Source organism: Bos grunniens, chromosome 16 (assembly GCF_055505025.1).
Source record: "Bos grunniens cultivar Pamir isolate PY7600 chromosome 16, Bosgru_T2T1.0, whole genome shotgun sequence".
Lineage (NCBI taxonomy): Eukaryota > Metazoa > Chordata > Mammalia > Artiodactyla > Bovidae > Bos > Bos grunniens.
In genome coordinates this window covers 16,797,238-16,810,766 of record NC_141180.1, presented here as the reverse complement: position 1 = coordinate 16,810,766, position 13,529 = coordinate 16,797,238, and the positions used below count along the sequence as shown (strand labels likewise).

General features: G+C 43.6%; 1 protein-coding gene across 1 annotated transcript in view; it reads left to right on the top strand.

Moving 5' to 3' along the window:
- Positions 1-8,693: 8,693 nt before the first annotated feature.
- LAMC2 (laminin subunit gamma 2) overlaps positions 8,694-13,529 on the top strand; it is a 67,750-nt gene continuing 62,914 nt past the window's right edge. Inside the window, exons 1-2 of the mRNA XM_086343461.1 lie at positions 8,694-8,827; positions 8,941-9,158. Coding sequence (XP_086199587.1) covers positions 9,080-9,158 — 79 coding nt within the window. The 5' untranslated portion in view covers positions 8,694-8,827; positions 8,941-9,079. The remainder of the gene's footprint in view (positions 8,828-8,940; positions 9,159-13,529) is intronic.

Below are 13,529 nucleotides of genomic sequence, written 5' to 3'. Positions count from 1 at the left end.
ATCTCGGTAAAACTGGGAAAACATTCCCTCAGCAAAAGTGAAAATAAATAAAAAGATCAGACATTTCATTTTTTATTTGAAGCTCCAACTAAGCGGTTTTTTTTTTTTAAACTGGAGAAAGATGTGTTTATCCAAGTGAGAGGCTTAATTTGCTTTTACACTGTCATTGAATAATAACTCCAGAGTGAGGCATTGGCATGGATTTGTAAGGGAGCCTGGGTAATCTCAAATTGAGGATAATAATAGCACCTGTTTCAGAGGGCGGTGGTGAGGAAAGAATTCCAAAACCCCTGCAATACTCCCAGCACTGAGCTGGGATATTCAGCAGAATATTCAGTACAGCTTTACCATCAGTATTGTAGTAGTCAAAGCTCTTATTAAATGTTTAAAACGCATCCAAAATGTCCTAACTAAAGGTGGAGGATTAGACTCTAAACGCTACTGGAAAAAAATGAAAAAATAAACGCTATTGGGTTTTTCAGACTTCACAATTTAAATTATTAAAGGTGGAAAGTTCTAGATTGAAATTAAGAGGCACATTTAGAAACATTGTTTCTTGAACTTGCTTTTTGCTTCTACAAGGCAAGAGTGAGGACCTCTGATCCAAGGTGGCCGCCTGCCTCTTTGGATTTTCTTGTCATCCTTGCAGCCCTGACCCCCACCAAGGCATTCCAGGGGAGAACTTCAGTGCAGGGGCTCCTTCTCTCTCATTCAGTTCTGAATATCTTCGGTCCACATACAAGCATGAGTGAGGAATCGAGGGTGGCATTCAGTCTGTTAATGCTAATGATACTTCACACCTGAGTAGATGACCAAATTTCATCCACAAGAGCTGTCACCACCCTCTGAATCTACTAGAGTTCCCTCACAGAATCTTACCCTTGCTTTTTTTTTTTTTCTATTTTGTCTTTTTTTTGAGCATGTGTCCTTCTCGCCAGTCCTCTCCACTTTTTGTATTGGTTAAACAAATGATTGATGTGAGTATTTCTGCTTGTGATAACCACATCACAAAAGACGCAAATGAGTTGCTCTTTGGGATCCGCTCTTGATTTCCCACCACTTCCCTCGTCCCAGGTGCATCACTAGCCAGCCACAGAAAAAAGGATCATCTCTCCTTAAAAGGCTTCCCTAGTAGCTCCGTCGGTAAATAATCTGACTGCAATGCAGGAGACCCGAGTTCGATCCCTGGGTCGGGAAGATGCCCTGGAGAAGGAAATAGCAACCCATTCCAGTATTCTTGCCTGGTAAGTCTCACGGACAGAGGAGCCTGGCAGGCTACAGTCCATGGGGTTGCAAGAGTCAGACATGACTTAGCGACTAAACCATCACTAGCTTCTCTTTAAACAGCTAAAGGTGGGGAGGGGGGGGATAAATTAGGAGTTTAGGATTAACAGACACAAAATAGATAAACAACAAGGACCTCCTGTATAGCACAGAGGATTGTATTCAATATCATGTAATAACATACAATGAAAAAGAATCTAAAAAAGAATATACATGTTTGTATAATTGAATCACTTTGCTATACACCCAAAGATAACACAACATTGTAAATCAACTATACTTCAATTTAAAAAAGGTAAAAGGTATTACTTGAACTCTGGTCTGGCTTCTACTGCTTCCTGAAAACTAGCTGTGGGAACACCATATACATTTCTGTGTAAAATAGAAGAAGCTTGCCACTTCAGCCTGGGTGCCTGCTTCAGAGAACACTGTTCTCCTGGAGTCAGGCCAACCTCAGAGAATCTACCCAGCTGATCCAGGAAACACTGAACCATTTCCATTTATGGACATTTTCCTTTACCAATTAAGAACAAAGGGGAGTTGTTGGGATTTTTTCCACCAGTTTTGCCTTTAAAATTTTTATGCTAATGATGACGTAATTAGAACTATCTGCGGGAGATTATAGGCTTAAAATTGAGCCCAGCAGCCCTGTCTGTTGCTGGCATGTCAACAGCCAGTGCTTCAGTTTTTATCATAAGTGAGTTTGAAATCGGGTGACATGCCAGACATTCCTTCTGAAAGTTAACTAAGGTAACTGATGGAACTCAAGGCAGAAAATCAACATGTCATTTGCAGTTCTATTTGGGAGGTTGGGGTGGAGAGATGACAGTTTTGTAAACTGATTTACACAGCATTGTTAAAAAAAAAAAAAAAGTCCCCTGGCCTATGACAGAGCTGCAAAAGAAACAATGGACAAAGGGGACTTCCAAGGCTTCAGCCTTCCTGGCCACGCCCTGTGGGAATGCTCCAGTACCTTTCCATCTCCGATCAGAGAACTTCTGCACAAAACATTACCGCACTGATACAGGGGTTCCACTCTAGATGAATGTGACAACTTGAAAAGAAAAGAGGAAAATCCGAGGGCTGACTTCCTAGGACAAAAGTCCAAGATGGGTTTGAGATTCATGGTCCTAAGCAAACATTTCAGAAAGGCATCTTGTAGCTTTTGTAAGCTGCTAAAACAGATCTCCAGAAGAGAAACCCCTAAATCAACTATGCTTTAGTAAAATAAATTAACAACGACAACCAGTAGAGGGATGTCCCTGCAATTCTTGGGTGGTATATGGGCCTGAAGGCCTGAGATGGCCTTTCACTTGAAGCTCTTTGGAGAGTATCAGAAACAGCAGAATGTCAGGGCTGAACTCTGCTCTGGCTTTGTCACCATTTATGCAGATGCTGGTGTATTTCTAGTTCTGGGTTTGAGTTTGCATATTTTTGTTAAAGTATCATTTTAATTGGGCTTCCCAGGTGGTGCTAGTGGTAAAGAACCCACCTGCCAATAAGAGACAGGGGTTCAGTCCCTGGGTCAGGAAGATCCCCTGGAGGAGGGCACGGCAACCCACTCCAGTATTCTTGCCCAGAGAAACCCATGAACAGAGAAGCCTGGCAGTCCATACAGTTACAACAAGTCGGACATAAAGGAAGTGACTTAGCATGCATTCACTCATTTTAATTATCAAATAGCTTTTTTTGAGATTTTTCTCTTATTTGTTAGTACTAGTTTTATTGAGGAATAATTTACATATGATCAAATTTACCTGTTTTAAGTGTTTGATTACTTTTGACCACTCTCATATTTCTGAATATGTCCTGCTGCTGCCGCTGTTGCTAAGTCGCTTCAGTCGTGTCCGACTCTGTGCGACCCCATAGACGGCAGCCCATCAGGCTCCCCTGTCCCTGGGATTCTCCAGGCAAGAACACTGGAGTGGGTTGCCATTTCCTTCTCCAATGCATGAAAGGGAAAAGTGAAAGTGAAGTCGCTCAGTCGTGTCTGACTCTTAGCGACCCCATGGACTGCAGCCCACTAGGCTCCTCCATCCATGGGATTTTCCAGGCAAGAATACTGGAGTGGGGTGCCATTGCCTTCTCCAAATATGTCCTACATCCCCCCAAATTATCCTTACATATCATTGCAGTCAATTCCCTACCCCTACTGGTAACTACTGATCTGTTTCTTTTATTGTAGTCATACTTTTTGTAGAATTTCATATAGATGGAATCATATAGAATCTGGTCTTTTGTGCCTGGCTTCTTTCACTTAGAACAATGCTTTGAAATTTATCCATGTTTGTAAGTATCAGTAGATCAATCCTTTTTATTGCTGAGTAGTAGCAAGATTATTTTTTTACATTTTTTGTGTAAAAATACACACAACCTAAAATTTCCTTTCTGATTATTGTCTGAAGTTGAAAAAATATTTATTTGGGTCACATGGAAAAGCAAGTAGATTTTTGTTACTTTTTTTGAAAAACATGTGTTAATTGAAGTTTATCATAAGGATATATATTCAAATGCAAAATTTTTGAAACATTAGCCAGGTGAATATGAATGTGAAGGAGATTTCCAGAGATGCAGCAAAAATACAAATTAACTAACAACTTCCAAGTAAGTGTAATCAGAACATGAACCTGGATTAGACCAAGCATTTCACAGAAGTTTAAAATTATGACGGAATAATCAATCAGTAGAAGGATTAAAGCAAAAAACAAACAAAAGAAACCCTCCTACCTTTCTCGTATATTTTTTAAGATTTTTTTTTGATGTGGACCATTTTTAAAGTCTTTATTGAATTTGTTACAATACTGCTTTTATGTTTTGTTTCATTGGCCTCAAGTCATGTGGGATCTTAGCTGCCTAACACAGGATCCAACCCACACCCCTGCACTGGAAGGAGAAGTCAACCACGGGACCGCCATGGTGTGTGTGCTTAGTAGCACAGTCGTGTCTGACTTTGGGCAACCCCGTGGACTTTAGCCCACCAGGCTCCTCTGTCCATGTGATTCTCCAGGCAAGAATACTGGAATGGGTCGACATTCCCTTCACCAGGGGATCTTCCTGACCCAGGGATCGAACCCAGGTCTCCTGCACTGCAGGCAGATTCTTTACTGTCTGAACCAGCAGGGGAGCCCAGACCACCAGGGACGTCTCCTCATATGTTCTTTGTTACTAATTATAACAAGCAAAAACTGATGGTGCTTAGTGACGAAACAGCAACAACAATTATTATCATGGCTGACTCGTGTAGTGCATATTATATGCCTGCTGCTGCACTAAGCACTGTATAGATGATTGTGATCCCTCACTTCAGTCTTGTCTGACTCTGAGACCCTTTGGACTGTAGCCCACCAGGCTCCTCTGTCCATGGGATTCTCTAGGCAAGAATGTTGGAGTGGGTTGCCATTTCCTTCTCCAGGGGATCTTCCCCAACCAGGGATCAAAACCACGCCTCTGTTATATCTCCTGCATTGGCAGGTGGGTTATTAACCACTAGTGTCATCTGGGAAGCCCATATAGGTGATTACCTCAATTTTCCCAACAAACTTACTAGGTAAGTATTCTATTATTATCGTCATTTTACAAAAGTGAAAAAACAGAGACTTAGAGAAAACTAAGTAGCCTGCCTAGGTGAGCAGCCAGGATTTGGCCCTGGGAATCTACTGGCTCCAGAGCCTTGACCTTTGACCTCTAGAGCATTCTGAACGGCAGCAATGTATTACAGAAATATTCAAATTGGCAAAGGGAGTTGGTATGGTCCCTGAGGAAGATATGAAATAAAGCCAGAGCAGACTGGTTGTTTAGGTGTATGAGGAGACCCAGAATAAGGCAAGGAGAAGAGGGAGGAGCTGAGAAGCACTGCAGTATTCTGTCCACATCCAAGAGGGTACTATTGGCCTGGTACCCAGGAGCCTGCTCCCCATTTTCTACCCCAGGTCCAGGTAACCCTGGGGGTCCTTTCAGAGCTAACATGTTAGGGAAATCAGAAGTATTTGTTCAGAGCTCACTGTGACTTGGCTTTATTGATGTAGGCCAAAGGTCCACAATCTGGTTGGCTTGTAATGGAGACGGTGATAAATCACCACAACCTGGACATTGAGTTCATTCAATATTGTCAACTTGTCTTTTTTTATAATGCTTTTGAATCTGATCTAACAAAGGTTGTGGACTTGGAACTAGATTGCCTCATGTGAATCTTGGTTTTGCCATTTATAAGCAATGGGACTTTGGGCATGTTACTTGACCTTTCCATGCCTCTGTTTTCTCATCTGTGAAATGGGAAATTAATAATCCATCTGTTTTGTAGCATTGTTTCGAAGTCTGAAGGGTTATGTATAAACGATGACAAACAGGTACTGTATTTTTGTTCAGTTCAGTTCAGGCGCTCAGTCGTGTCTGACTCTTTGCGACCCCATGAATCGCAGCATGCCAGGCCTCCCTGTCCATCACCAACTCCTGGAGTTCACTCAAACTCACGTTCATCGAGTCAGTGATGCCATCCAGCCATCTCATCCTCTGTCATCCCCTTCTCCTCCTGCCCCCAATCCCTCCCAGCATCAGAGTTTTTCCCAATGAGTCAACTCTTTGCATGAGGTGGCCAAAGTATTGGAGTTTCAGCTTTAGCATCATTCCTTCCAAAGAAATCCCAGGGCTGATCTCCTTCAGAATGGACTGGTTGGATCTCCTTGCAGTCCAAGGGACTCTCAAGAGTCTTCTCCAACACCACAATTCAAAAGCATCAATTCTTTGGCACTCAGCTTTCTTCACAGTCCAACTCTCACATCCATACATGACCACTGGAAAAACCATAGCCTTGACTAGACGGACCTTTGTTGGCAAAGTAATGTCTCTGCTTTTGAATATGCTATCTAGGTTGGTCATAACTTTTCTTCCAAGGAGTAAGCGTCTTTTAATTTCATGGCTGCAGTCACCATCTGCAGTGATTTTGGAGCCCAGAAAAATAAAGTCTGACACTGTTTCCACTGTTTCCCCATCTATTTCCCATGAAGTGATGGGACCAGATGCTATGATCTTTGTTTTCTGAATGTTGAGTTTTAAGCCAACTTTTTCACTCTCCTCTTTCACTTTCATCAAGAGGCTTTTTAGTTCCTCTTTACTTTCTGCCATAAGGGTGGTGTCATCTGCATATCTGAGGTTATTGATATTTCTCCCGGCAATCTTGATTCCAGCTTGTGTTTCTTCCAGCCCAGCGTTTCTCGTGATGTACTCTGCATAGAAGTTAAATAAGCAGGGTGACCATATACAGCCTTGACGTACTCCTTTTCCTATTTGGAACCAGTCGTTGTTCCATGTCCAGTCCTAACTGTTGCTTCCTGACCTGCATACAAATTTTTCAAGAGGCAGGTCAGGTGGTTTGGTATTCCCGTCTCTCTCAGAATTTTCCACAGTTTATTGTGATCCACACAGTGAAAGGCTTTGCTATAGTCAATAAAGCAGAAATAGATGTCTTTCTGGAACTCTCTTGTTTTTTCGATGATCCAGTGGATGTTGGCAATTTGGTCTCTAGTTCCTCTGCCTTTTCTAAAACCAGCTTGAACATCTGGAAGTTCACGGTTCACGTATTGCTGAAGCCTGGCTTGGATAATTTTGAGCATTACTTTACTAGCGTGTGAGATGAGTGCAATTGTGCGGTAGATTGAGCATTCTTTGGCATTGCCTTTCTTTGGGATTGGAATGAAAACTGACCTTTTCCAGTCCTGTACTATCTAAAAATTATGGTAGGTGGAAATATCTGCTCCTGAGATATTATGAACTTCTGAGATATAATAAACTATAGTAATCTGTACTAAAATTAAATTACCTTCAAGAGTTTATTTTGCAGGGCTCTGCTCCTTGTTCCTGCAGAGCATTACCTATCACTGATGAATAGATGCACAGGGAATAGACGATTCAGGGACATGATTTCAGCTGCTACAACGTACCAAATACTGGAAGGGAAAATTCTGGATACCTGATCTCTGTGACCTGAAACTTTAACAGTGATCAGATACAACGAGTTTGGGGAGAGAAGAATCTTTACATCATTTCTTTGAATCCTGGACAGAGTAAAAGAAAATCAAGCTTGGGATAAGAAAATTGGAGCTTCATCTCTAGTCCTCCTTTTTTGTTGCTGGAGATTTTAGAGTAGGTGCAGTAATCTACCTCACTCCTATGGTTCCTTGGTGCTGTGTTCAGAACCCAGGTATCCATGAACACCTGGTTCATACTCCATGGTCTGTACCAAGTCATCCCTAGCTGTCCAGGCAGCCCACTCTGGTCTTGATTACCTGCATAAACTGAAATCCTTACACCCTTTGATACAATCTTGCATTATTAGTTGCCTTATGTAGTTAATCATTTATGGAACTATCTATCTATGTTGTTAATCATCTATGGAACTATCTATCTATCTATCTATCTACCTCTGACAATTTAAAAATCTCTAGTAGGAACCAACACCTTCTCCTTGACAGCCAACTCCTTGAATTATGGACCTCAGCCTCCCTGGGGAAAGTGACAATGTAAGATATACCACTTGCAGTTTCTAGACACCACTCACTCACCTAGGACATTGAACTTGGGTGATACTCAAAGTTGGACTCAACAAACATTTTCTAAAGGGCCTATAGAGAGTGGCATGAGAAATATGTTGTATGACATAAAAGGAATATGAAATCTGGATCCTCTTATTCAGTCCTGCTGCTGCTGCTGCTAAGTCGCTTCAGTCGTGTCCAACTCTGTGCGACCCCAGAGACGGCAGCCCACCAGGCTCCCCCGTCCCTGGGATTCTCCAGGCAAGAACACTGGAGTGGGGTGCCATTTCCTTCTCCAATGCATAAAAGTGAGAAGTGAAAGTGAAGTCGCTCAGTGGTGTCTGACTCTTAGCAACCCCATGGACTGTGGCCCACCAGGGTCCTCGGTCCATGGGATTTTCCAGGCAAGAGTACTGGAGTGGGGTGCCATTGCCTTCTCCGCTTATTCAGTCCAACAGAACATTTATTGAGCACCAACTATGTGCTAGATACTATACCAGTTGTTACGGATACAGAGCGGTACCTATCCTTCATCAGGGAGTCCCACCAGTCAACAGATGACTTAGTGATCAGGACATTCTGGGGACCCAGTAGAGGAACCCTGGTTCAGCCAGATGATGGTGAGGGAAGGAATGAGGTGTCAGCAGAGTGGGTAGGCTGGGGTAGGGTTACTGTATTTCAGAGAGAGGTTGAGCCTAGGCCAGAGGGTGGAGGGGACCCTGTTGTGACTGTTGGACTGGCCTGTTTTCCTTGTTGATTTCTAGCCCAGAGCTGATCAGAGCTGCTGACTTGTTTGAGTTTGCTGCACAGGAGACTGGGCCTCCCAGTTGGAGGAAGGGGCGGGCTGCTAGCTACCTCCCCATGCTGCTCTGGACCACCCTGAGAGAAAAGGAGGGCTCTGGGGGACCTGGTACATTCCTCCCACAAGATCCCTGGGCCGCAGCCTCTGCACCACGCCCTCGGCCTAGGCCAGGTGTGCGCCCTCCTTGCGGCGAGGGGGGAGCCCGGCAGCAGGGGTGAGCGCTTTTACAGCTCCGTGTGTGCTGTGTGTTTGTCTGCCTCCCGAGGGCTGGGTCCTCCTTATTCACAGGTGAGTCACACCCTGAAACACAGCCTCTCTTCCTGTCAGGACTGAGTCAGGTAGAAGAGTCGATAAAACCACCTGATCAAGGAAAAGGAAGGCACAGCGGAGCGCAGAGTGAAAGCTCCCAGCGGCGAGGCGCCGGGCAGCTCCCCTGCAGCGGCGGACGGCGCGGCCCGGCCTGGCCATGCCTGCGCTCTGGCTCAGCGGCTGCCTCTGCCTCTCGCTCCTCCTGCCTGCAGCCCGGGCCAACTCCAGGACGCCAGGTGAGTCCCTTCCCGGAGGGAACAGCGCAGCCCTGGGCCGGGAACTGGCCTTGCCCTGCAGACCGTGATGGCTGCACGCACTTTGCAAGAAGGCGCCCCACTTTGCAAGAACCTCTTTAGAGCTCCCCCCTGCTCCACCCTGTGGGGCTCCTCCAGAGGGTGGTTCACAATAGTATTATATACTATTTACCAATACTATGTAAAGCTGTCTGATTTTAAAATGTGGAGCCAATGGATTGTGCCAAACCAGGGTTTTCTTCCCTTTAAAAAGTGCCTTCTTGAGTGTTTATTTATTTTTTGATCAAGGGGCTCTGGTTTAATCAGTAACATGTGGGTATATAAATTCTTTTCCCACAGTGTGTTTTTATTGATGGAATTTTGGTGGGAATGTTTTCTGTGACCTTGAACCCCATGAAGGTTGAAAAGGCACCTCTTTAATCATCCCTCTGGAATTCCCGTTTCTTTGGGATGGAAAATGAGCCTTAAGAGTCTTAACAATGCTTTTCCTTTTGCATAGTGTTACTTTTTATAGTATTTTCACATAATATTTATTCAACAGGCATTTATTGGGCACCTATGTCATAGACCATTTGATCTTATCTAGGGCACCCAGTGGCTGTCACGCTGTGAGAAGTTCAACTCCTATAAACAAAACTTCCTGGGCACCTAGCAACGGTATACTGTATGCATGCATCAGCCATGACAACATAACGGGTGTTTTTCTTAACTTTTACTTAGTAGTCACTGAATTTTGCCAATGATATTTGCCCGATTACCTCAAATTTTGGGGTTTATTTTTGCTTCTTGTATCTGATGGCACTTGGATAATTATCTCAATATATCCAATATCCATTTTCACACATGTGAACATGTGTGGATATGAGACCAAGTTCATGGGTACATGGAATTATCTTAGATACTCCATTTATTACTTTGCAGTCTGGGTGATGGCAGCCTGAATGGTATTTGAATGGCACAAATGTTTTAGCGTGTATTTGAATGCATTTGATTCAGTCTTTTTTGTCTAAGATAATCTTGAAATTAACTTCCAGGTCATCATCCTTGGCTACCATTTAAAAATCACTTATGAAAATGATCATGTAGGTTAGATTCCCTCAGAATAAATAGCGTTCACCTAGTGAGAAATATCCTAAAAGTAAGAATAGTCTTTGAGTATCAGAATTCAGAGAGACTGATTATGGATCGACTCTTAGAACCCCTTGACTTAATAAATGAAAATATGGGAATGGATTTGTGCAAAGCTACAGAAGCAGCTACTGGCAGAGACATATCTGAAACTTGATCCATGGGTACTTAGACTGGAGCTTCAGGGACCTTATTATAAAAGTAATAAGGGAACAGGTACATATGTTTTACATAATGAGTAATTGTTGAAGCAGTTTCCCTTTGGGCTATAGTTGAGTGTGTGTGTGTGTGTGTGTGTTGCTGCTGCTGCTGCTAAGTCGCTTCAGTCCTGTCCGACTCTGTGTGACCCCATAGACGGCAGCCCACCAGGTTCCCCCGTCCCTGGGATTCTCCAGGCAAGAACACTGGAGTGGGTTGCCATTTCCTTCTCCAATGCATGAAAGTGAAAAGTGAAAGTGAAGTCGCTCAAGTCATGTCTGACTCTTCTCGACCCCATAGCCTGCAGCCTACCAGGCTCCTCCGTCTATGGGATTTTCATGTGTGTGTTGTGTTAGCATTAGATAAAAGAAACAAATATGTAGGGAAATATCAATTGTTTTGTGCTCCTCCTGTAGCTCAGTGGTAAAGAATCCGCCTGCAATTCAGGAGCCATAAGTTCTATCCCTGGTCTGGGAAGATCGCCTGGAGAAGGAAATGGCAACTCACTCCAGTATTCTTGCCTGGGACATCCCATGGACAGAGGGGCCTGGCAGGCTACAGTTCATAGGGTCTCAAAAGAGTTGGACACGACTTAGTGGCTAACCAACCACAACATCAATTGTTTAATAAAATTAGAGTCAGGAGGAAAGAGTTTATACTCTAACTCCTCAAGGATGGAGAAACTCAGAGTGTCCAGTAAGTCAGAAGGACTTAAGGAATTGTTCAGTCAGAAGCAGTGTTTAGGCTCATTTCCAGACTTTCCCCTTTTTCAAAGATAGGCCATTTAAAAATATTAGGCTGCCTCCTCAAAGGGCTTCATTTGGGGTTCAGTGAGAGTGTGAAAAGTTTGTGTTAGGCTAGAGCACCCATGCTTTTCCATTTATGGGATGCTGGGATCTTGTGAGAGTTGGACTGAAAGTATGGTGCTTGCCATCTCCCAAAGTGACCTGCATCTGTGTACCTCTGAGAGCCTAAAGCAAGGACATTGCTTCCTGGGTGCTACCTTGCAGGTGAAATTATAGTGTTAGATATAATCAGAGCTGGTCTCAGCTAAAGCACATGTTTTAGAGTGAGCCTGACCTGGCTTTACATTTTTGACTGCTTTGTTTTCTAGTTCCTTATTAGTAACCATTCAGGCACCTCAGCCGCCCAGAGTCGGCTCTTTGCTGTAAATGGAGGCAATAGTGCTGTGTAACCTGGCAGGGCTGTTGAAAGGAAGAGATGTTATTGTGAAGAACCTTAAAATGCCTAGAACTACATTTCTTTAAGATGCCTGATGCCAACAGTGCAAGTGTAGTGAACTTGGATGCTTAGAGATCATTAAGAAAGGTAAAGATTCCCCCCAGGAGCTCACAGTTGGCGTGAACGTGGCTGTAGCTCCAATGGTCTGCAGCATACTTCCCTTGAGGAGGTGCGACTGGAGAAGGGAGGTTGGAATGCCACTAGAAATGTAGCCAAGAATCTGGTGGTGAAGAGCCTTCCATGCCAGGATCAGGATATGCAGTTAGGTTAGTGCCCTGTGGCAAAGAAGGGTTGCAGAAGTTTTTTTTTTTTTTTTTTTCCAGAGAAGGAAGGATTTATAATTTGCAGCAAGTAAGGAACACTTGATTTTCCAAAGCACTGTGTCCAGGTTGCAGGTGGTTTCTAAGAAGAGTGGACATGGGAAAGGTCACTCATTTAAGGGCTTAAAGGATGGAAGTGAGCTAGGAGAGGCAAATAAATGGCCATTGAAATACTCCAAATGAGACTTGATGAGGGTTTTCATCATGGTCGTGGAACAGTAAAGAGGAAACAGATCACAGAGACATTTAGAAGGTGAAATTGGAAGAATTTGGTGATCCAGTGAGTATGTGCGTTGGGGATAATAGTAAGGCGAAACTGTGAGAAATAAGAAAGAGTCCAAGATGGGTCCAAGGCTTCAACTTCATGTAATTGGTTAGGCAGTGATGCCATTAAAGGAAATGAGGACTTCAACAAAAGGGTCAGATTTGAGAGCAAGGTCGGCAGTAGAAGAGAAGGAGGTGAGCGTCCATGGCGATATGTTGAGTTTGAGTTGCAAGTGGACATGTCCAGTGAACAGCTGGAACTATAATTTTGGAATTTAGAGGAAATTAAAACAATATAAAGTTGGGTGTCCAACAAAGCCTTGAAAATAGATGAGACTACCTGGGTTCAGTTCAGTTACTCAGTCGTGTCAGACTCTTTGTGACCCCGTGAACCGCAGCACGCCAGGCCTCCCTGTCCATCACCAACTCCCAGAGCTTGCTCAAACTCATGTCCATCCAGTCAGTGATGCCATCCAACCGCCTCATCCTCTGTCGTCCCCTTCTCCTCCTGCCTCCAATCTTTCCCAGCATCAGGGTCTTTTCAAATGAGTCAGTTCTTCGCATCAGGTGGCCAAAGTATTAGAGTTTCAGCTTCAACATCAGTCCTTCCAATGAGCGCTCAGGACTGATCTCCTTTATGATGGACTGGTTGGATCTTCTTGCAGTCCAAGGGACTCTCAAGAGTCTTCTCCAACACCACAGTTCAAAAGCATCAATTCTTTGGTGCTCAGCTTTCTTTATAGTTCAACTCTCACATCCATACATGACCACGGATAAAGACTACCTGGGAGAAAGAGGTAAAAGAAACCTCAGTACTTAACAAGGAGATGGAAGAGTAGTGAAGGAACAGGAGGAAGGGGCATCAAGGCTAGGGAGAATCAAGAAAGAGGAGGTTTTGTTAGAGCAAGGAAGAGTTTCAACAATATCAGTCATACACAAATGAAGCTATCTATGAAACAGAGACAGAATCAGGGACATAGAGAATAGACTGGTGAAAGGGGGAAGGTGGTGGGAGAGGGTTGGATCGGGAGTTCGGGGTTAACAGATGCACACTATTATGTATAGAATGGATAAACAATGAGGCCCTACTGTATAGCATAAGGAACTATATTCAATATCCTGTGATAAACCATAATGGAAAAGAAGATGAAAAAGAATATACATATATGTATATTTGTTTAACAGAGTCATTTCGTTGTAC